Source organism: Panicum virgatum, chromosome 2K (genome assembly GCF_016808335.1).
Source record: "Panicum virgatum strain AP13 chromosome 2K, P.virgatum_v5, whole genome shotgun sequence".
Taxonomy (NCBI): Eukaryota; Viridiplantae; Streptophyta; class Magnoliopsida; order Poales; family Poaceae; genus Panicum; species Panicum virgatum.
The window spans coordinates 18209761-18231659 of record NC_053137.1 but is presented as its reverse complement, the minus strand read 5'-3'; the positions used below and the strand labels follow the sequence as shown (position 1 = coordinate 18231659).

General features: G+C 43.7%; 1 protein-coding gene across 1 annotated transcript in view; it reads left to right on the top strand.

Moving 5' to 3' along the window:
* Positions 1-21899, top strand: part of LOC120669924 — a 36454-nt gene that overhangs the window by 7757 nt on the left and 6798 nt on the right. Inside the window, exons 2-13 of the mRNA XM_039949833.1 lie at positions 7993-8117; positions 8218-8473; positions 8585-8816; positions 8907-9069; positions 9188-9370; positions 9486-9677; positions 14401-14862; positions 15748-15818; positions 15982-16057; positions 16195-16602; positions 16701-16826; positions 16924-17114. Of these exons, the coding sequence (XP_039805767.1) occupies positions 8025-8117; positions 8218-8473; positions 8585-8816; positions 8907-9069; positions 9188-9370; positions 9486-9677; positions 14401-14862; positions 15748-15818; positions 15982-16057; positions 16195-16602; positions 16701-16826; positions 16924-17114 (2453 nt within the window). The 5' untranslated portion in view covers positions 7993-8024. The remainder of the gene's footprint in view (positions 1-7992; positions 8118-8217; positions 8474-8584; positions 8817-8906; positions 9070-9187; positions 9371-9485; positions 9678-14400; positions 14863-15747; positions 15819-15981; positions 16058-16194; positions 16603-16700; positions 16827-16923; positions 17115-21899) is intronic.

Below are 21899 nucleotides of genomic sequence, written 5' to 3'. Positions count from 1 at the left end.
CGCCTAAATTAAATCGGCTTAAGTGCACTAATTATCATTTTAATGGTTAATCAAGCTACCACGCACTTAAAACGGTGTAATCCGGTCGTTTGTCGTGTTAAGGATCGAAAAACACTGGAAGTCTCGTACGAAGACGAGCACAGATGATTACAAGTAGACAAAAGTTCTCAAAGTCAATTTACAATGCGGAGTTTTGCAAACAAGTTTACGTAAAATATCAGAGTTTAAAATACGGCAAAATTTAAATAGAAGTTTAGTTTAGAAAAACTACGATAACTACGATGACGTGAGGATGTCACATCGAGCCCACCGATGTGAATCCTGGTTAGCTCCAACCAGCAGCAGCTACATCTGAAACAGGGTAACAACAAACCCTGAGTATACTAATACTCAGCAAGACTTACCCGACATGGGTATACTTAGCCCACTATCTAGACATGCAAAGTTTTTTGGCCTGGAGTTTATTTTGCTGAAAGGCGACTAATAGTGAATCCTTACTTTCAATATTTTAGTTCAAGTTTAATGTACAAACATCAACTAGGTTTGCATAAACATCTAGAGCAAACATGGTATATCACATTATATTTTCCAAGAGTACAATAAACATATTTCATCACATTGCCATTCTCGTGCCACTTGTTTACTATGATGTGACCGAGAGATCAAGGCTCTCATAACCGCGAGTCACGGCGAATCGATCCGATTTAACCTTGCAAGGTGGACCTAACTCACACGACATATGCAAACCACGCCAGGCCACACGCGTCAGCTGTTCCCATCATTACCACGACATCTGAACTACGCCTGCTAAAACCCAGGTGAAGGGCCCCTCACAGTGAACTCCCGGAGAACCCGGAGGCGACATCCAATCCAACACCCGCCATCATCCCACGCCCAGCGTAGCAAGACGGATTGAAAGTATCATCGTAAAGCGGTACACAGTTTACCGGTTTTGACTACCTCCTACTTCCGGCATGTGGTTAGTACTGTTCAATCCTTGATCAATAGTGCCAACAACAGTACGGTCCTCAATCGACACAGGCAGAGGTTTATTTTTCATCCATTCCATACCCATAATCCAATTCCTCTCCGCCCGGTCTCCAATTTTCTTTTCTCACATATTCATTCTCAAACCACTTTGCCATAAGTATCAAGATCTTATATCTCGTGAGTGACAGGAATCACTCGACTTCTACCGAGTTTCTACTTAGCAAAGCATTTCTAACGACACATGTATACTAGTATAAACTCATAGGTATCTAGGGAGAAGCATGCATACTAGGGTTCCATACAACTCCTAGAAATGTAAATGCACAAATACTTAAATAAACATTGAATACTGAAAATTAGGGTTATGCTCCGGGGCTTGCCTGGGAGTAACACTAAGTCGGTGTTGGTTAGATGATACTTGCTTGGCGAGCATCTCCCTTCGGTAATGCACATCGGGATCCATCCATCCATCTTCTGGATATGTCCACCAAACATCGTCTTCGGTTTTGGCTCCAACAGCACGTACTTCACATAGTTCATCTATTCTACCTAAATGAGATGCAATAATGCATATGTATGAACATAAGAAAAACACATGACGCAATACAATGCAATCAAACAGACATGGCTAGGACAACATTTACTGATTAACCATAGCAAGAAAACAACAAGCTTAAAAGAAAAACGGTTTGTTTCTGATGTAAAATTTCAGATTTCAAACACTTCAGCCTTAAGTGATTCCTTCGAAAAACATTACTAAATTTTATTTAAAAAAGCCAAGCAACGCTATAAAGCACGAAGGATTAACTAGAGACTTTATTTAACTAACAAGCAAGCATAAGCAAGTTAAATAAAACCAACCATATACTGGTCTAACAGGGTGAACATGATTTACACATGATCGACACAAATTGCTGAAATTAACCATACAGAAAATAACTTATTTAGCAACAAACATAAAAGGAAAAGCTACAGCTAGTAGCTAAACAAATACAAAAACTGGACATGCAGCCATAACCTGATAGAAAACCTTTACCAGCAGGTTAAGGTATTGATAAATCATGCCACAAAAATTTACCAACATTTATTGATAACAAAAAGTATTTAATTTAGCCTCAACAAGACAAACTAAACAAAAATAGATTTACAAACATGCACATAGCTTCTGGTTCTGAAATTTTTACAATGAACTAAACATGCAAAGAGTAAGCTACTGCATAAATTTCATAATTTTTTGACTTCCAGAACTGCAGATATTAAATAAACAAGCTAAAAATAGCATTACTCATAATTAAATCAATACATCATAGAAACATTAAACAAACAGCAGGTTAAATATTTTTTCTAAGTTCTAAATGCTAAAAATAATTTAACCCAACTAGGTTTATATTTTTTTTCATGCTCCTAACTCCACTTAGGCATTTAACAATATACAAAAGCATTTATCTAGCATAAATAAAACTACACATAATTATTTGTCAAACAACACATTTCATGATTCTATCTTATATAGCATAAAAATATGAAGCTAACAAAACTGGTTTTGCATTTTTAGCATTTTTCTACTATTTTCTATGGATTTTCAAAGTTCTAAGCGATTTGGTCCACGAAGGACTATTCATATGAGTCATAGATTTCACAGAAAACCCCTGGACTTTATTCAATTGTTGCCCGAAGTCCTCCACACGAACTGGAATAGAGGAGGCCGCTTGGGAGCTCGATTCGCCAAGAGAAGGCTATGTCGGCGGCGAGGGAGGGGTGGAGGAGCAAGAGGGAAGCAAGGGCTACCCGGGGGTGTGCTCAGTTGGGGTCTGGAACGGCCGGAGGTGGGGCGCGGCGTGAGCAGCATGCTGGCGGCGGCATGGCTCGAGAACGAGCGCGGAAACGACATGAACGCGATGGAACGAGGCGAGCATGAGCATTAGTGAGTCGAGGGGAGTCGATTCTTATACCTAGGTTGGAGGGAGAAGGGCCGGAAGGATGGATCGACGTGCAGCCTGAGTTTCGTCGAAGTTTAATGGAGGCCGGTGGTACAGGGGCCCATTTCCGGCCGGGGTAGGGCTCGGTCGGGCTTAGGGAGGGGCGGCGGAGGTGCGGGATGAGGCGAGGAAGGCTGGGGCGCGGGGAATCGAAGCGGGGCGGCGGGGTTCGGCCAGAGCAGGGGCGCTCCGCGGCGGGGCTGCTCGGGCTCGACTCAGCTCGAGCTCGAGGTAGGAGAAGAGAGGGGAATGGATAGGGACGGCATGGGGAACGGATAAGAGCGGCACGCACGTAGGACGAGGATCACCATGATGGCCGACGCATGGAGTCGCCGGCGGTCGGTCGCGGTATGGGCGCCGAGCACAGTGGAAGCACAGGGATCCAGTTTGACTGGTTTTTACTCGATTTTGATCGATTGAAACTCAAAATTTCATATGTCAACTAGAAATTTGGCCAAAATAAAAGTTGTAGAGGAAGAAAAGATCTACAACTTTTGTTTTGGGTGAAAGTTGATTTGAAACTTGGATTAGGGAGAAAAACGTGATCAAAACTAGCTAAGGCAGAATATACTATGCAAACTTAATTAGCGCTAATGACAGGATTAAACTTATGATTAGCAAGTTAAACATAAAATTAACACCGGGTGTTACAGCTAACCACCCACCGCGCGGTTGCATCGGCTCGCCACACTTGTTTTTGCCATATCTGCAGCTGGACTGCCTCCTGCTGCTGCCGGCCTAGCCTTCGTCAGGGTCGCCTTCGTCGTGCCGACATCGGGGACGCCCCCAGCGTCAACGCTAGACTTACCCGCATCGGTGCCGTCGCCGCCAAGATACGGGAGGTCGCGCTGGGCCCTGCTTGTGCCACCGCAGAGACCTCCGCAGGGACGCTGTGTGAGCTGCCACGCCGCACCGAATCTCGGGCTGCCGTGGTCCGCGCCGGTTCCGCCGCCACTGGAGAAACCACGTGGGATCTGCCAGTGCCGCCATAGTGGCTTGGTGGGGAAGCGGCCGCACCGGGAGCCCGCTTGGTGGAGACGAGGAGGCCCACAGCGATGGAAAGCACCTGGAGCCGGCTGCGTTACCTCTCCTGTTGTGCTACTTGTTTGGGGAGGAATGTGCGAGTTGATGGAGAAGAGGAGAGATAACGTGTGGGTGGGAGAAAACTGGTGTGTAGTAAATGCATGCAGCCCCTCCTTCCTTTGGTTTGAAACCGACAAGGCCTGTCTTTTTTGCTTTTGATTGCCAACATTTTGAATCTAGAGCGCGCGTTCTCCACCAAGTATTCCATTCACAGGCGCGGGCTGATATTTTGTCCGAGAAACTGCACCTAAAACTTTACTGGGTGGCCGATAAAATTACCCACCTCTACAAATGAAGACAGGAAGGACGGCTCGTGAGTGAGCTGCCCTTACAAATAGACATATTTGTAGGGTCAGTTCATACCAGCAGCCGCCTCTACTATTCGATTTGTAGGGGCAGCTTGTTCTATGGGTCCGACTTGCCCACTATAGGGGTGGTTGGTGATTGAGCCGCTCCTATAAAAAAATGGTGTCATTGCTTCAAATCATTTTTGTATTAGTGACTCAAGGGCCAACAAATTGCCCTATGTCAGAGCACGTAACTTCGCCTCCAGGGTCATAGCCTGAGACGCTTTGTTGTTGAGGAAGAGGTTCGCAGCCGGCTTGGTCCAGCTGTCTCCATGATCAGACGGATCACACGAGGTGATGACGAGGAGTAGTACATCAGTGATCGGATAGAGCAGTCGATTGCCTGCCAATTTGCATTGGGTTCGTCAGGCACCGGTGCGCCGTCGATGCAGGTAAGGAATACTCCCTCCATACCTAAAAAACCTGACGTTTAGGACAAAATTTGTGTCAAACCTTGAGAATATAAATCATGAATAATTCTCAAGTTGTTGAGTTTGAAAATATAAAAATTATATGAATAGATTTGTCTTGAAAAATACTTTTATAAAAGTATACATATATCACTTTTTGATAAATATTTTTAGAGAAATAAGAAGTCAAAATTGTGTTTTGGAGACCGTGTCGCTATCCTAAACATCAGGTTTTTTGAGTATGGAGGGAGTAGCTCCCTCCATGTGTAGTTTGGTGGATCAAGTTCAGGAGCGAATTGAATGTGAGTCTTGACGTTGATGGGAGCGCTGAGGCTAGGCTCGGTGTAGGGGTAGGGGCAAGAGCAGCGACAATCGCGGCGGCAAAATCAGCGGCAGTCTGGGTGTCCTCGTCGAGTACCATGGATGAAGGAAGGAGGTAACAGAAGGGGTAGAGGGGGCAGTGAGGGGTCAGGGAGAGAGAGGATCCTGAACTGCAGATACCATGTGACCGAACGTTTCAACTTCTAGATGCTTCATATTCTATAATACATTTATTATCAGGACCTCACTTTTTGAAAAGTCGATTTTCAGCCCCGTAAGCATTTCATAAATGTACAATAAAAATTTCAAGTTTTTTCTAGTCATATCTAAGTCATCTTTAATGCAAAGAATTGTGTCATCTGCATATTGCAGAGAGTAGCCACCGCCTTGTCAACCAGATTTATAGCTCGCCCCTCAATAAGTTGATTCTATTATGCATTCAACACCATTCTATTTATTATCACTCCTTTTTGACAAAATTGAACAGTATTGATGACAAATTAAAGGGTCACTGGCCGTGTCTCACTCCTTTTTCACTTGAAAAGTAGGGGCCTGCTTTGTTATTTATTTTGACACCAATTATTCTGTTGTCCACCACTTGTTCAATCCACGTACACCATTTAAGAGCAAAACTCCTCAGCCTTAAAATTTCAAAAAGGAAGTTCCAATTGACTTCCCACAGGCCTTTTCAAAGTCAAGCTTAAGAACTTGTCCAGGAGTTTTCTTCATTTTGGTTTCATGAAGAATTTTGTGCAAGGCTAGAATGGCATCCATGTTCCTATTCTTCATGAAAATTGCCTGGGTTTTATGAATTACCTTAGCCACCACAGCTTCAATTCTGAGTGTTAATGTTTTCGTAATTAGCTTATAGATGCAGTTCAGGAGGCAAAATGAGTTTATATTGCTGTATTTTACATGCATCTTTCACCTTGGGTAAGAGGATTCTACTCACATTCAAGTTGCCAGCCTAGAAGTTCTATAATAATTCTTAACAACTTCCTTCTTTACAATCTCCCAACATGACTAATAAAACTCAATTGGAATAGAATCTGGGAAGCCTTAATAGTTTCCATTTGAATGAGAGCACATTTAACTTCCTCCTCTGAAAAAGATTTGCATAGTGCAACATTATCCTCTATGGATACTTTTCCCATCCCATCCCAAAAGGGACAGTTTGGAGAGGGGGGATGTTATTATTTAGGACAGATCGAAACAATTGTTTATAGTACATAGTAGCATGTTCTAGGAGGCTTTCATCTCCTTCAGTTACATTCTGCCCGTCTTGGAAGTAAATTATTTTATGCTTCCTTCTTTCCATTTGCCATTCTACAAAAAAATTATGTGTTATTGTTACCCTTGAGAAGCCAGGTCTCATGGGATCTTTTGTGCAAATAAAGCTCTTCTTCATCCTCTAGGATATGTAGAATCTCTGCTTTGACCTTATTTTTTCTCTCTAACTGTGATCACATTAAGATTACTACTCTCCTCTAATTGTTCCAAATTATCAAAGTTCTATCTAAAGCTATTTTCTTCTTTTTTTTAAAGTGTTACCCAGAATATTGAAACCTCAGCCAAGGCTTTGTGTGTTTAAGCTAAGTCCTAACGAAAGCTCTCTCAGCTTTATACCTCTTGCCCCATATTTGTTTAACATGCTCAAAGAATTCATGATTCTTAATCCAATAAAGTGCAAATTTGATGTCGAGATTTCATATGTTGCACTGTCCAGGTGTCAACAATTATTTGATTATCATCAGAAATTTCTCTAACAAACTCTTTAGCCATTACTACTCTATTCAATTTCTGTGAAGTTACACAAATCTGATTATTAGTCCAAGTGAATTTCTTTCAACTCAACCATATTAAGGTTATTTTAATTATGTACAACAACAAAGGTGTATATAATTTATAAAAGGTCTTTATTGGATGACTATCATGGCTAATGATGATTATACTCAGTCAAATCAATGAATATATATTTTTCTTGTTGTGAGAGTTTTCAAGATTATTTGGACAGGATCAACCAGTTTGTTTAAATATATGTATGCACACTACTACAAAAATTATTTTTCGAGACGGTCAAAAAATATTTTTCGAGGCAGGCAAGCCCAACCGCCTCGGAGGCATCGTCATGGTAAATCATGACTTAACCGTGGCGGTTTCCATGCCCGCCTCGGTAAATAAAAAAAAGTTAAAAAAGGAGAAAAGCCCACCGAGCCCATCACAGGCCCGGCGAGCCCATCGGTCGCCGCCGCTGGATCCGGGATCTCCTCGCCAGATCTGGCCTCCACTTCGCTGGATCCAGAAGGGAGGGGCCAGAGCCCCGCGCGCCACCACCACCGGGGGGGAGGGCCTGGACCCCGCGCGCCGCCACCGCCGGGAGGGAGGGGCCCGAGCCCCGTGCGCCGCCGCCACTAGGAAAGAGGGGCCAGGGACCCCCGCGTCGCCGCCGGGAGGGGGCCTGAGGGAGAGAGAGGAAGAGAGAGGGGCGGCGGCTGATGAGGGAGAGTGAGGGGATGGAATGAAAAAAAAACTAAGTTCTGTTTATATAGTCGAGTGCAATAGTGGGCCGTGGGCTAGGCCTCATTTTTTGAGGCGGACGTCTTATATATGTCCACCTCAGTAAATGATTAACCGAGGCGGTTAAAACCCTAAACCCTAAACCCTAAACCGAGGCGGTTAAAACCGCCTCGGTAAACAAAAAAACTGTCTTGATTAATCTATTTTGCGAGGCGGTTTCTCTAACCGCCTCGGTTAATAAGAAATGACCGCCTCGGTTAATGCTAGGCATTAACCGAGGTGGTTAAAAATTGTGCCCGCCTCTGAGGGTTTTTGGAAACGCCTCAGTTAATGCACTTTTTGTAGTAGTGGAAGAAAAGTGAAGGATCCCAGTAACAATGGACATACCCATTCCGTATAAGGACTTAGAAGTTGCTACAAATGGATTCTCAGAAAGGCTTGGATTTGGCGGCTTTGCAGAGGTTTTCAAGGTACATACATTGTTAATTCCTTGCTTTCAGTTTCTGAACCAACAACCATAGAAGCCCGTGTACAACATTGTATTGATTATCTGATTTATATGATAAACAGGGTACATACAATGGGAAAGACATTGCTGTGAAGATGTTTTATCCTACGCTAGATGTTGATGACAAAGTGTTTCTGAATGAAATTGTTAACCTGCAAGGGGTCCGGCATCGAAATATTATACGATCAGTTGGCTATTGCTATGTGACCGAAAGTAAAGTTGTTAAACATTATGGAAAAACTATTATATCTGGGAACAAATATAAAATTCTCTGCTTTGAATATTTGCAGAATGGAAGCCTTGAGGAGTATATTTCTAGTAAGACGATGCATAAATTTGCTCATATTATTTAGTATATGCAGGATATATATACTAACTCCTTAATCTGCATTTAATTAATTAAGTATCATATAATTTTGTCTACCGCAGAAAAATCTTTAGAACACAATTGGTGCATGCATTACCAACTAATAAAGGGCATTTGTGAGGGCCTACTACACCTTCATGAAGGACGTGAAGTACCCATTTATCATCTAGATCTAAAACCGTCAAACATATTACTCGATCAGAACATGGTCCCAAAGCTAGCAGATTTTGGATTAGCGAGGCCATCATTATACGGATCACAGATACTAGTCACAAAAAATGTTATTGGAACACGGTATTCAAATATATTTCTCACTAAATTAATCCTTGCATTAAGTTGGATGAAAATTTTATTGAATGATGTTAATTTTATGGGAACTTGCAGGAAATATATGCCACCAGAATTCATGAGTAACAACGAGATCACATGCAAGAATGACGTTTTCAGTTTAGGTATCGTAATTATAGAGGTAATGGCAGGACCTAGTGGTTACAAAGAATTCGAGGGAATGTCTTCTGCGCAAGAATACAAACGTTTTGTTCAGAAAGTAAGGAAACTCCTTTTATCACAAGATCATCTCTCTTTTAATTAAAGAAGTATTTTTAAAAAATATACCTCTGTATTCCTAACCTGATTTCTCCATTGAACAAATTTCAATTTTCCAGGTATGTAATATCTGGAGGGAAAGGTTAAAGTCGACAATGGGAGGTGCATTACTAGATGTATATTTCCGTCAAGTGAAGAAATGCATTGAAATAGCAGTACAGTGTGTTGATTTTGATAAAGATAAGAGGCCAAAAGTACGTGTTATTACTGAAGAACTCAGATCGTTGGCGGCCAAGGAACAGGTATATATCTCTGATAATATGTCTATTTTTTCATCATATATATAATAAGTACATAATACTATGCAAGTATGTCCAGTACCCACGTAAATCAGTCACATTTTTTCTTCTGGAGTAGGCAATTGCTTCTATCTTAAAGGAGCCTCTTCACGTAGCTCACCATGTGCAATACAATGATCAAATACCACCATACCCGACGCCACCTCCTCCAAATGTGCATCCTATTGACGGCCAGGTCTGTCAAAAAGTCGAAAAGAATTTTGCAAAGCTGCAGCTGTGTGCGGCCATGGAATCGGAAACCGTAACGCCGGTGAGTACAATATGACAACAAGCTTCTACAATCACTTTCTTCATATAGTAGACATAGACACATTGTTATTTTGTCCGCCCTAAACAACCATAATGACACTTTTGTTCTAATATAAAATGTCATGTAAATGCCCTGCCATGTATTGAATCTAGGAAAGTAGTGACACTTTGTGAGTAATCTCCACACAAAAATTATTGATGATTTCCTCGTGCTCGAGGCAATATGCAATAATGCCTCTTAATAAACAGAGGCATTTTTTGTAGTGTTAAGTATTTTTCCAATATAATAGTCCTAAAGCTTCGAACATAAGACTTCATGTATTGCTGTGCAACACTGTAAATAGTTGAGAACCATTAGGCTTAATAAATGAACAAGGGTCATTCATTTCTCTTAATCCAACGGTTTAGATACATCTATACTACTTTAACTCGTTAAGTAGTACGAAGTAGTATTTTAAACTAGTATGGATCTATTAGGCAATGCAGGTTTAAACTCGTTAAGTAGTACGAATTAAGTTAAAATAGTATAACCGAGGCGGTCCTGTTAGGTTCGCTCAGCTCGGTAAATTGATTTACCAAGGCAGTCGGGTTTTTTTTACCGTCTCAGTTAATAAAAAATAATCGTCTCGGTAAATCTGCGGCGGTTCAAAAATATGCCCAGCCTCGATTAATATTTTCGTAGTAGTACTCACCTCTACGAACGCACACACGCACATCCTATCCCTATGAGCACTTCCGAAGAACTGAGTTGGACCGGGAGATCTCAAGATTGACGAAGTCACCACAGACACCTCGTTATTGATGAGAACATCGCCTACCACTAAAAACATAACGCCGTTAAATTCTGGAATAAATCTAGAAAAATATGAGCACTCATGTCAAGTTAATTACGAACTTGAACCCAGATGAGTAGGTAAAGCATGCGACCCAATCACCAAGGACATCGGACATCGGAAGACACACATCCTGATTGTGAGCCTAGCACTGGATAGTGGCAGTTATATCCTCATATATCCCTATGGGTACAGGGTTCTTTATCGTAATATACACCCCATGACCTTTAGATCCAATAAAAACAAGTGCTGAGCTAACAAAAAATTCTAAGAAGCTGACCATCGGATAGTATAGGCTATGGATTCGCCTCTGCTATCAGCCAGAGAAAGGTTGCAAAGAGGATTTGCAATTTGTAATTTGGCGTTCACAACACATCAGGGCACCGCATGAAAAAAAATTGTTTTGGAATACAGACGGCAACAAACCAAGGAGGTAGGGATCCCAAGCAGTAAAAACTAAAACGGAATTGGAGCTTTTTCAAAGGGGAAAGCTATCACTCACTTGAGTGATTTGAGGCATCTCCTCACTCGATTTTTTCTTTCACTAAATCCTCCCTTTCTTCTCCAACTCCGGCGACTTCTCCAACTCCGGCGAGGTTAGGGTTCGGATTAGGGTTTGGGGTTGCTTAGGGGGGGGGGGCTGCTCACCGCCGGCCTTAGAAAGAGGGCCGGCGGTGGTGGCGGGCGCAGGGGCGGCAAGGCCGGCGGCGGTGGCGCCGCCGCCCCGGGCGGTGGAGGACGGCGGTTGGGACAGTGCCAGGGCGGGGGCGATGGTAGTGCAAGGCGGCGGCGGGAGGGGCCGGCGCGGGCGAGCTAGGGCTCCGAGCTCCGGCAAAGACCTAGCTTGCCCGCGCCGGAGGGGCAGCGGCGGGGCTGGGCGGTGGGGGTGGGCCGTCATGGGAAGGTGAAGAAGGTTGGGAAGAAGATGGATGGAGGTAGAAGATGAAGGAGAATCATTGGATTTTGATCCAACGGTCCAAAAAATCGAGTGATGAGAACCCTCCTTTCACTCCATCAAAAGAACACTGCAAGATCAAACCAACACCAGGTGTTGGTTCTCATCGCCCAACCAAAAACCACAATCAAAGGCACGGAACCACAAAGTAAATGATTCTTATACATGAACATAATCATCTAGGCAAACAATAAATCTTATGGACGAACCTATTCGTTTCTGGCAAAGCATGCGACCCAATCACCAAGGACATCGGAAGACACCCGCAAACTTAGAGCAAGTTTAGTGATCCCGCCGGCAGCGGGCTGCAAGCGAGGGGTGAGGTGGCGCATATGGTGGCGGGTCCTGCGAAGTTTTAATGCCCAGCAGCTCTGTCAGTCAATAGCAGCAGCGGTAGGAGCTCTCAGCCGGCACCGAGCGGGCGTATTGCCAGACGCCCGCCTCCCTCTCTCTCCTCGTTTCTTTCTCATTCACATCAGTATCCGCCCGCTCCCAGCCTACCACTAAACTTGCTCTTATATCACCAGCAAACACCTTGAATATGGCACTTGGTCTTCTTCCAAGGCATTGCGTCAAACACCTTGAATGCGGCATTTGGTCCATACATGTGAAGCATCAGTAATAATGTCCCAACAGATAGCAAGGAAGACATGGAAACAATCGAGTTTGGGCTCATCGAGAATGATGCCAACAAAGACAGTTGCTTGAGATGGTACCTTGGCAGCGCAGGCATGACTCATTGCCCGGCGATGTACCCCGCCTGCTAGCTTCACCGCCACCATGTGTGCCGCAGTGGCCTCATTGGCGTCGTTTATTTTTTTTTTGAGAAAGTGTACCTGTATTAATTAAAGACAACGAAGCAGTACAAATACAGAACACCGTAGAAGATACGGAGGACAGCTGTCCAACCCTAAGGACCTCAAGAAAAACTGAAATTACAATCTGGTCCTTGGACCTACTTCACACGGAAGCCTGCCGGGTGGCGTCACTGGCGTGTGTGTCCGCCTCTGCTTAGGAGGCTTGCACGGGGGATTGGACACCCTCAGGCCTACTTTGGCAGTGCGGGGGAAGTTAGCCCGGAAAATCTGCCCCCGACGGGATTATTTTGGATTTCTTATTGTCGCCTCAACTCCTTTAGGAGGTATGCGAACTGATCATAGATCAGCCAGTTAGATTCTTTGTGGTGGAACCTGCTCATCAGGATTTAACTCCTGAACTTGACACTGGTACTCGCATTTTTTTAAATTTATTCTAGAATTTTTCGGCGCTATGCATTAAGTGGTAGCCGACGTCCCCGTCGATAGGATGCGCAGATCTGCCAGCTGAGTCCTTCGGGGAAAAAAACTCCGTGGGAGGTATCCACAGTAGGGGAGAATTCCCTGCTGCTCTTTGGTTGTTGTTTTATATGAGTTTACCTACTGCTGTTCTATATAGTATATAACAATCCAAGAATTCATTTGGTAAATATGATCGTGCAATTGAAGCAAAGTACCGTATATGTCTCCCAAACAAAAAGGAAAAAATCCACAAAAATCATGAACAAAAGTAGAATAAATTATATAAGGTCCTCCACTTCATAGACACAATACTACAAAAATGATTTGTAGGAACGCCCCGATTTTTTTCAGGGACGGACCAAAATTTCACTCGTTACTACAAATGGAACGGGGTTACTATAGCATCCGGACCACCCCAAGAAAAGCATAAGAAAATGGACATAGAGGCACATAGATGCTTGTAGCATAAGAAAATGGACAAATAGAGGGGAGTAGCGAGTGGTGAGCGAGCGACAAGTCAGGTGAACCGTCCCGGCCTCCAGAGTAGTGGATTCCTTCCGCGCGGGAAAAAAGAGGGGAAGAGGGCTTCGAGCCCTGCGCAGATGGGCTTCCAAAGTGCGTGACAGATTGTCCCGGGATAGATTGGCTCGTGGGTTTTTGGCCCAGGTAAATCGCAGGGATCCCTCAGGTTTCCCCTATTGCCAAAGTAGGCCTCAAGGTGCTCTCGGTGGGGATAGCCTGAGTCGCGCCACCGCTCCTTGATCCTCTTCACCTCACATCGGAGGAAAGTTTTCCGGGCTTGTGCCTTCCTCCATCAGTGTCTCGCCTATGTCATGCCCCCACGCCAGATACCACCCTCATGCTCTAACCCCGTGCCACCGTCGGTCCAACCGCTCCAGGAGTACCACATGCCAACCGTGGGAGGCTTCGTGTTGGGGTGTAGCTGGTGTTGGACATGTGTTTGGTGGGCGAGTGGGTGTGGCAGTGGCAGCGGGGAGAAGAGAGAGAAAGGAGGATGGGGAATGAGGAAAGAGTTTAGGGTTCGTGCCAGGTGGAGGGGGCTCTCCACAAAATCTACGGCGATGAGTTTTATGCAAACCGGAGACAATCTACGAATTTTCTCTTCTTCGCGTAAGAATAAAAGTTATAGTTGGGTTTTGTAACAAAAACAATTCCAAGCGTGAATGGAGCTCCGGGTAGATGAACTTGATTGTGGGTTATTTTTGAAAAACATAGAGATCTCTTTTTGCAAAAGACGCAGCGCTAGGCATCAGCACATAGAGGAGCAACGGATACTCACATAGAGAGCTCTTATTGCAAAAGGCGCAGCGCTAGGCATCAGCACATAGAGGAGCAACGGATACTCAACAAATTCTCTCGTGCTAGCAAACGGAAGCAAATTTTAATAACCCTGATTCCATGGTGCCACAACAACATGTTTCATAACATATATAGAAGAAAATTAGAAAATGCCTAGACGAAAGTGCCACCATTAGATGTTTTCATTGTACCTGGTTCAATATATGTTACATTTAGCCAGGGCTCAAGGCCTAACGGCTTCCCTGATATCTGTGTCGAAGAACTCTCAAGTGTGGAACCAGTATGATACAATCTTCTAAGATATTTTTAATGTTACCGTGAATTCAATTTTCATTGCAGACGAGCCCTGGCTCCTTTATCACAGAGTTGATAGATATCTACCCCTCACTCCTCTGCTTCCCATTCGAGCTGAACAAGTGCAGCAAGAGCAGATTAAGCATATGCAACAAAACAGATAATGATGTTCAATTCTTTGTTGATCCTAAAAATTACCCCGAGTGGTACATCCATGAAAAACGGTTGTGTGGCTTTGTGCACTCACATTTCACTTGTGCTTTCCATGTGGTAATGAGAGAGCGAAAGAAAAAGCCACCGCGGGATAATGATGAGTTCGAAATATATGTGAAACCCATCAGGCACCGGCATCATCTTGACATCCAGCACAAAAAACATCTTGAGATGTATGATGATGAGTCGGACAAGACCAATAATAATCTGGCTGCGGATGAAGCCAGGGATAAATATGTGACTTTGAAGGGTGTCGTCTTGTTTAGGGATCCCGACCCTGCAGCGAGGCATTGGGTGAGTTAATTTTCATTAAAATTTGTTTAATCTTTCCTTCCATTTGCCCTTCCCTAGTTGGGTCGACAAGAAATTGTTGTTTTTCTTTTGAGTAAAGTTCATCACCGGTCCCTAAACTTGTCCAGCTATGTCATTCCGGTCCTTAAACTTGAAAATCGACCATTTAGGTCCTCAAACTTGTCTGGCTATGTCAATCAGGTCCCTAAACTTAGAAATCACCCATTTAGATCCTCCAACTTGTTCAATTATGTCATTCCGGTCCCTAAACTTGATTTTGAGTCTCATCTTGATCAAAACAGGGTGGTCCAAAAACTTTATATTAGAAAATAATTGATAACATTTTTATATGAACTTGAATGAAGATAAACTTTATATCAGCTTGACATGGTCTACAACTTTGTAGTTGAAAAGTTTTTTATTTGAAGTCATTTAGTGTCCCAAAATTTAATTTCAAATTTTAAATTTCAAAATCTATAGACTTACACAATATTTTGGGACCCTAAACAACTTTAATTCGGAAACTTTTCAACTACAAAGTTATAGATCATGTCGAGGGCTACAATTTTGATATAAAGTTTGTCTTCATTCGAGTTTATATGAAAATGTTATAAATTATTTTTTGATATATAGTTTTTAGATCGTATTGTTTTGACCTAAATGAGACTCAAAATTAAGTTTAGAGACCGGAATGACACAACCGAACAAGTTTGAGGACCTAAACGGGTAATTTCTAAGTTTAGGGACCGAGATGACACAATCGAACAAATTTGAGGACCTAAATGGTCGATTTGCAAGTTTAGGGACCGAAATAACACAACGATACAAGTTTAGGGACCGCTGATGGACTTTACTCTTTTCTTTTTTATGCTGACAGGTATTTTGCAGGGTGAGGTGAAGTTAGATGATGAGTACTTTGGTTACCTAACATCAATGGATGTTCATCCGACGGAGGAATGGTGAGTACATGGTTTAAAATTTTGCTCTAGAAATCATGTTCCACATACTAGCTAAGTTGAGTTCATATGTTTGAACTACAATTGTTTTCATAACAATTTAAAAATGGAGGGAGGAGTAATAATTTGCTACACTTGTTAATTATGTTTCTATTGTTTGACATAGGGTTCTCATGGGTTATGAAGGAGGGTATATTTGCATTTGGAGGAACCTTAGCCGGAAGGTAGTGGCGGGCTCCAAGGTAGTGGTGGTCTACTCTGTAGAAGCGTATTATTAAGCATTTTTTTTGTTCTATTCTGTTTTGGTATTTTATGCATTGAGCCCATGTTTACTTGTTCATTAAACTGTAAATTAATAAGAGGTCACCTTTGTTTGCAGGAGGCCCACCCTGAGGGAGCACACGATTATAGATTCATCGTAGAGGAATGTCATCAGAAAGGGTGTGGACCTTGTCGCTCGGTTAAGTTTATTGCCTCTATGCAATGGGTTGTATCAGGTCATAGTAACGGGGTGATCCTTGTGCACACATATAATGATGGCGAACCGAAACAAGTCGAGAGAGTCGAAGCGCACGAGGGTGCAGTTACATCTTTGGCGGTCCACCCAAGTCAGCCACTTGTACTGTCGTCATCTGACGATGGCACAATCAGACTATGGAACTGGAGTGAGGACTGGTCATGTACTCGCGAATTCAGAAGGCAGAAGGGCACTGTGCTTCAGGTGGCCTTCAACCCCAGGGACGCCAGCACTTTTGCCACTGTCACCACTTTACCTAGGACTGTGAAGGTTTTCTTACCCTAAATTTTAATCTTTTTTCATGTTAGCACCTAAATTTTCGTGTCAGCGCATGATTATTTTCTTTCGTTTATGATTGAAATCTCCAGACCTGGAGCATCGATTCTGACGATCCTGTCAAGATCTGGAAAATGAAAGTAGAGTCTATTGCGTATTTCACAAGTAACAATATTGGGTGTTACATGGCTATTAGCATGCAGGAAGGACGAACAAAGGTACCTGTCACAGTTGTTAATTAATTTGAAGAATATATGCGTCCCAAACAATGTTTACTAACGCATTGGTTCCTTTTATTCGTTTTATGCACTTCAGATCTTGGATATGGAGTCAATGACGTATGTTCACACGCTTCAAATCTTGGATGTGAGGTCAGAGACATCATCACTGCTGGTGCCTCCGAGGGACACTGCCATCACGGCTGTTGCTTGCCACCCCAAGTATCCCATAATAATTACAGGCACAAGTGAGGGGAATGTTTTCATTTGGAACTACAGCACGTACAGGTAATGACAACATATGCTGCTTTTGTTTACGTTGGCGGGTGTTCGCTTGAGCTTGCAGCGGCTGCGCTTTTTTTTTTATAGAGTTTAAGGGCATCGCCCCTGCCTTTAGCATTAGCAAAGGCAAAACATAGTACGTTACATCATTCAGGTGGGTCACACCTGTCCAGAAGCACTAGACCTGGCGCTGGCGACACCCAGCGCCCAGGTCACAAATGTGTTCTTACAGAGTTTACCATCTTAACTAAGCATAAACCAAGAACCTACATGACTCCCAGATCCACTCAGATTGGTCCAGGCTCTTCCTTTCGCTTCAGGATCATCCTTGTAGCTCACCTTAAGCTTCTCTATCACTTCAAGTCCACTCGGAACCATAACCACCTCCGACCAGGGGAGGTGTTCACGTCTATCCATTTCAGAGATATTATACTATGAGCATTAATCTAAAAAAAAAAGATGTCTTAAACGGTGGAGTGAATGTCAGCAACGTTCCCATAGCTCCGCTCCCAGCACCCAGCAGGCAGCAGCTCAAGGAAGGAAGGCGGGCGTCCAAGAAGATCAAGCCCGGCCGCTCACGCGTGCCGGCCCAGCTCTAGATTCTCCGACCCAGAATGGCAAACATACCTGTAGCATAAGGGGAGATACTGGAGAGCAAAGGCATGTATAAACCAAGAGACACAAGATTTATCTCGAGGTTCACTTGCTTGCCAGCAAGCTACGTCCTCGTTGTGGCACGACACTTGCTAGGTGGCTCATGCGCTAATAGGCATCACACGCCTAGCCCAACACTTGGGTGCCATAAGAACCACACTAGCAAGGCTACACAAGCCACACGAGCAGTCCACTAATGGTGCTTTTGGTGCTCCGCTGCCGGAGAATAAGACCAAGCACCCCTCACAAATCACCATCAGTGTGGCCGGAGACAATCACCAACCTCCGCCAACACCAACACACTGCTCCAAGCCATCTATGTGGCAGCTACCCCACCAAGAGTAACGAGCGAGAAAACCATAGCGAACTCGATCACCAAGTGCCTCTAGATGCAATCTCTTAAGAGAATGCACTTAGGATCTCTCCCAACTCACTTGGATGCACAATCAAGCAACGAATTGAGTGGGAGGGTGTTTGCTAGGCTCACAAGTATGCATCAATGATCAGGAAGTCCAAGAGGGTGAGCTAGCATCGGCCAACTTCTATTTATAGAGCCCCAACACTCAACTAGTCGTTGCCTCCCATGAAGGGCCGTTGGACCGAGCTCAAGACCATCTATAGTCTGGGTCTGTCGCTCAGAAAACTATCATGTGTCACTAGCCATTTGAATATAGCCATTGGTGTACAACGGCCATCTGATTGCGCATTTCGCACCAAGCTCTAGACTCAGTCCAGCCAGGCTCCGGACCAACTGAACACCCCAGTCAAAGCAACTAGGGAGGGTTTCTCCCTCTAGACTGGATCCAATGCCCACCGTAGTGCTGAGCCAGGGTCTGGCTCTCACAGGCCAAAGAGCCACGTGTCACTCAATGGTTTGCCACACCTAGGATTGGGTGTCAGACTGAGGAGAGATGGTACGACACCATCTTTCACCCAGGGTCCGACGCTTACTCGAATTCTGAGCCTCTCTGCGCGGTTGCGTCGGACTCTCACAAGTTAGCCCGATGCTCACAAAGCACCAGAGCTTGATGCTTCACCGAGACAACCCTGAAGTTAGGGTAAGGTTTCGGACTCACAGAGATGGTCCGGACCACACAATGGAGCAGGGTTCGACGATTCACATTGAGCTCTATTCAACTCATTTCTCTCACCTTGTCCATAAGTGTTAACACCAAGTGGTATCTAATACTAGTGTGCTCATGTGTTAGTATTTCTCAAAACATTTTCCAAGGGTTTGTTAGTTTGCACACTAGGTCCTAATGCATGCACATGATTAATCTCACCTAGTCGCACTTAATAACCATTTTCACCGAGATTCTCCCTCTTAATAGTACAACTATCAATCCAAAATATGATCGCACTCTCTATAGTGCCTTGATCACTAAACAAAAGGATCCTTAGGCTTTATACCTTTGCCTTCATGCCTTTTGTTTTTCTCTTTCTTCTTTTCCCAATGTGAAGCACTTGATCACCATCTTGTGGTCTTACACCATCTCCATGGATGCCATCAAGCTCCACACTTGGGGTGTACCAACCAAGCTCATAAACAAACTCAAGCACAAGGTTAGTACACTTAGGTTTCATCAATTAGCCAAAACAAACTAGGGTTTTCAATCTCCCTCCTTTTGGTAATTGATGACAACCTTCGCAAAGATATGAATTGAATTCAATCAAGTTTGGATTTGAATCACTTGTCCAAGCAATTAGATCATGAGTCAAATATTGGACAAGTCATTGCAAACCTGATTTGGTAGTATGTACCAAGTGTGTTTGGTTTAAAACTTTGCACATATGTATTGATTAGAGTTGTGGGAGAGTTACTACTCTCAAATGAGGCGTTATACCATCAGAGTGCACCATTTGAACCATCCTTAGCACCATGGTTAGCTAGATTCATCAAAGACACTAGATGCCTCATGAGATCAACATTAGAAGCAAGGTACTAGCACCACATGAAAATCATAACTCAAAGAATCTAGCTACTTCCTATGCATGCTAGTTGATTATTTCATCAATCAAGTTCTAAACTAGCATACACCACACAAGCAAGAAGATGCTATTTGGAAATTAAAACTAGTGCTTATGCAAGCAATCATATGGAAATGCACATTCAAATGCAATCAATCATGTGTCTTCAGTGGTGTGAAGTCTTGGGAAGACAACTCTTGGAATGGTTCATAGCTTGAAATCAATGGGGGTGACACCACTTGAAGATAATGGCTTGAGGTTCTTCTCTTGTGGTTCAATCGAGTCAACTTGTATAGGTAATCTGATTCAATTTGCCAAAGTTGAATTAGATACTTTCTTGCTCATGTACTAGATTAAACACTAGGTTCACATTCTTATGAACTAGTCATATTTAGCCACCAGATCAAATAAACATAAAAGAAATAGTGGCATCATATGTACTCAAAATCATTTAATTTCCATGAATGAGCCTAATTTAAATAAGAGATATGTTTATATGCTCTAATCATGTCCTTAGTGAGGTATGAATGTGTATGCCATACAATTTTACCTTTGCTTTCTTGGAGGAGAGGCATGTCATATAAGTGGGGGTGTTCAGTCATCTCATGTTGGAGCAATCAAGTATGTTCAATTCATTTTGGAGCTTGCAAAATCTTGCTTCATTTAGTGGTTTGGTGAATATGTCCGCTAGTTGATCATCCATGCCCACACACTCAATTGTGATGTCTCCTTTGGCTTGATGATCTCTAATGAAGTGATGTCGAATGTCAATGTGCTTGTTCCTTGAATGTTGAATTGGGTTAGTGGCAATATTGACCACACTCTCATTGTCACAAAGCAATGGCGCTTGTGTACTTGATTCCAAAGTCTTGCAATGTGGCCTCCATCCAAAGTAATTGAGCACAAAACTACCGGCATTGGATGTACTCGGCCTCGGTGAAGTGCAACACTATTTTGCTTTTTGGATGACCATGACACAAGTGATCTACCAAGTAATTGGCATGTACCCAAAGTGCCCTTCCTATCCACTTTGCATCCCGCATAGTCAGAGTCCATGTGCTTGAGATATCTCAATATCCTCTTGTTTACCTTCAAGTGACTTTCTCTTGGTGAAGCTTACAACCTTGCACACACACACACGCACTCTCTCTCTCTCTCTCTCTCTCTCTCTCTCTCTCTGTCTCTCTCTCTCACACACACACACTAAACATCACATCTGGTCTAGAAGCGATCACATAGAGTAGGCTTCCTATCATTGGCCGATACAACTTTTGATCCACCGTGTTGCCACTTGTATCCAAGTCAATGTGCAACTGCGCAGCGGTGGCTAGGAATGGAAAGATAAAAAGAAAGATAGGGTCACAACACACATGCACTATGGGTGTTTAGTTACCTAGCTTACCATAGCCTGGCTAGGATTGGAGCATGGCTAGGATAAACTTGGTTCCAACAAGCCACCATGGGATTGTTTGGTTGCATGCTTTGTGTAAGCCTGGCAAGCATCAAATGTGTTTGGGTATCAGGTTTGTATTGGATGCAATTACCTCTTCTCTATTCTGGTAAGGTCACCCTTCTCAAGGATTTCATCAAACAACTTGTTTGCATTCTCGGATGACCGCCTTGTTCGCATGTCCACCATCGCCATGCCTCCTGCCATAGAAAACCGACTGAAGAAGTCGACAGTGGTGACACCATGTGCACTGGAGGAGGATCAGATGCGGGTCATTAGAGAAGGAACAAATTCAGGCCACCAAAGGAGGAACAGATGCCTCCATGTCGACCAATTTGTCATTGATTTCGTGAGCTCTGAGCAGCATGATAGTGGAGATGGTGTCAGGATAGCATAGAGGCAGAGATGGCCAGCTTTAGGAAGCATCATGGCACGGCCAACTCGTTCGCAGAGATGGTGTCATTGCCATGACGTCATCGGGGTGAGCAGACTGCTGGGCAGCAATGAGCATGGCAACCAGCGACCACGAGGAGTGTGGATGGCGTGGTGGCACGGGCATGGTGACTGCGAGGGTGGGGGCAAGCATGAAGGTGTGCCGCTGGAGGGAGAAAAGACAACCCCAAAGCAGTCCGCTTCAGGTAGACTAGAGGTGAGCTGACTCAGTGCAAGGCTGGCCGGATCTTGGCTCTAGAAAAATGCCCAACTCCTACATTTTTCTG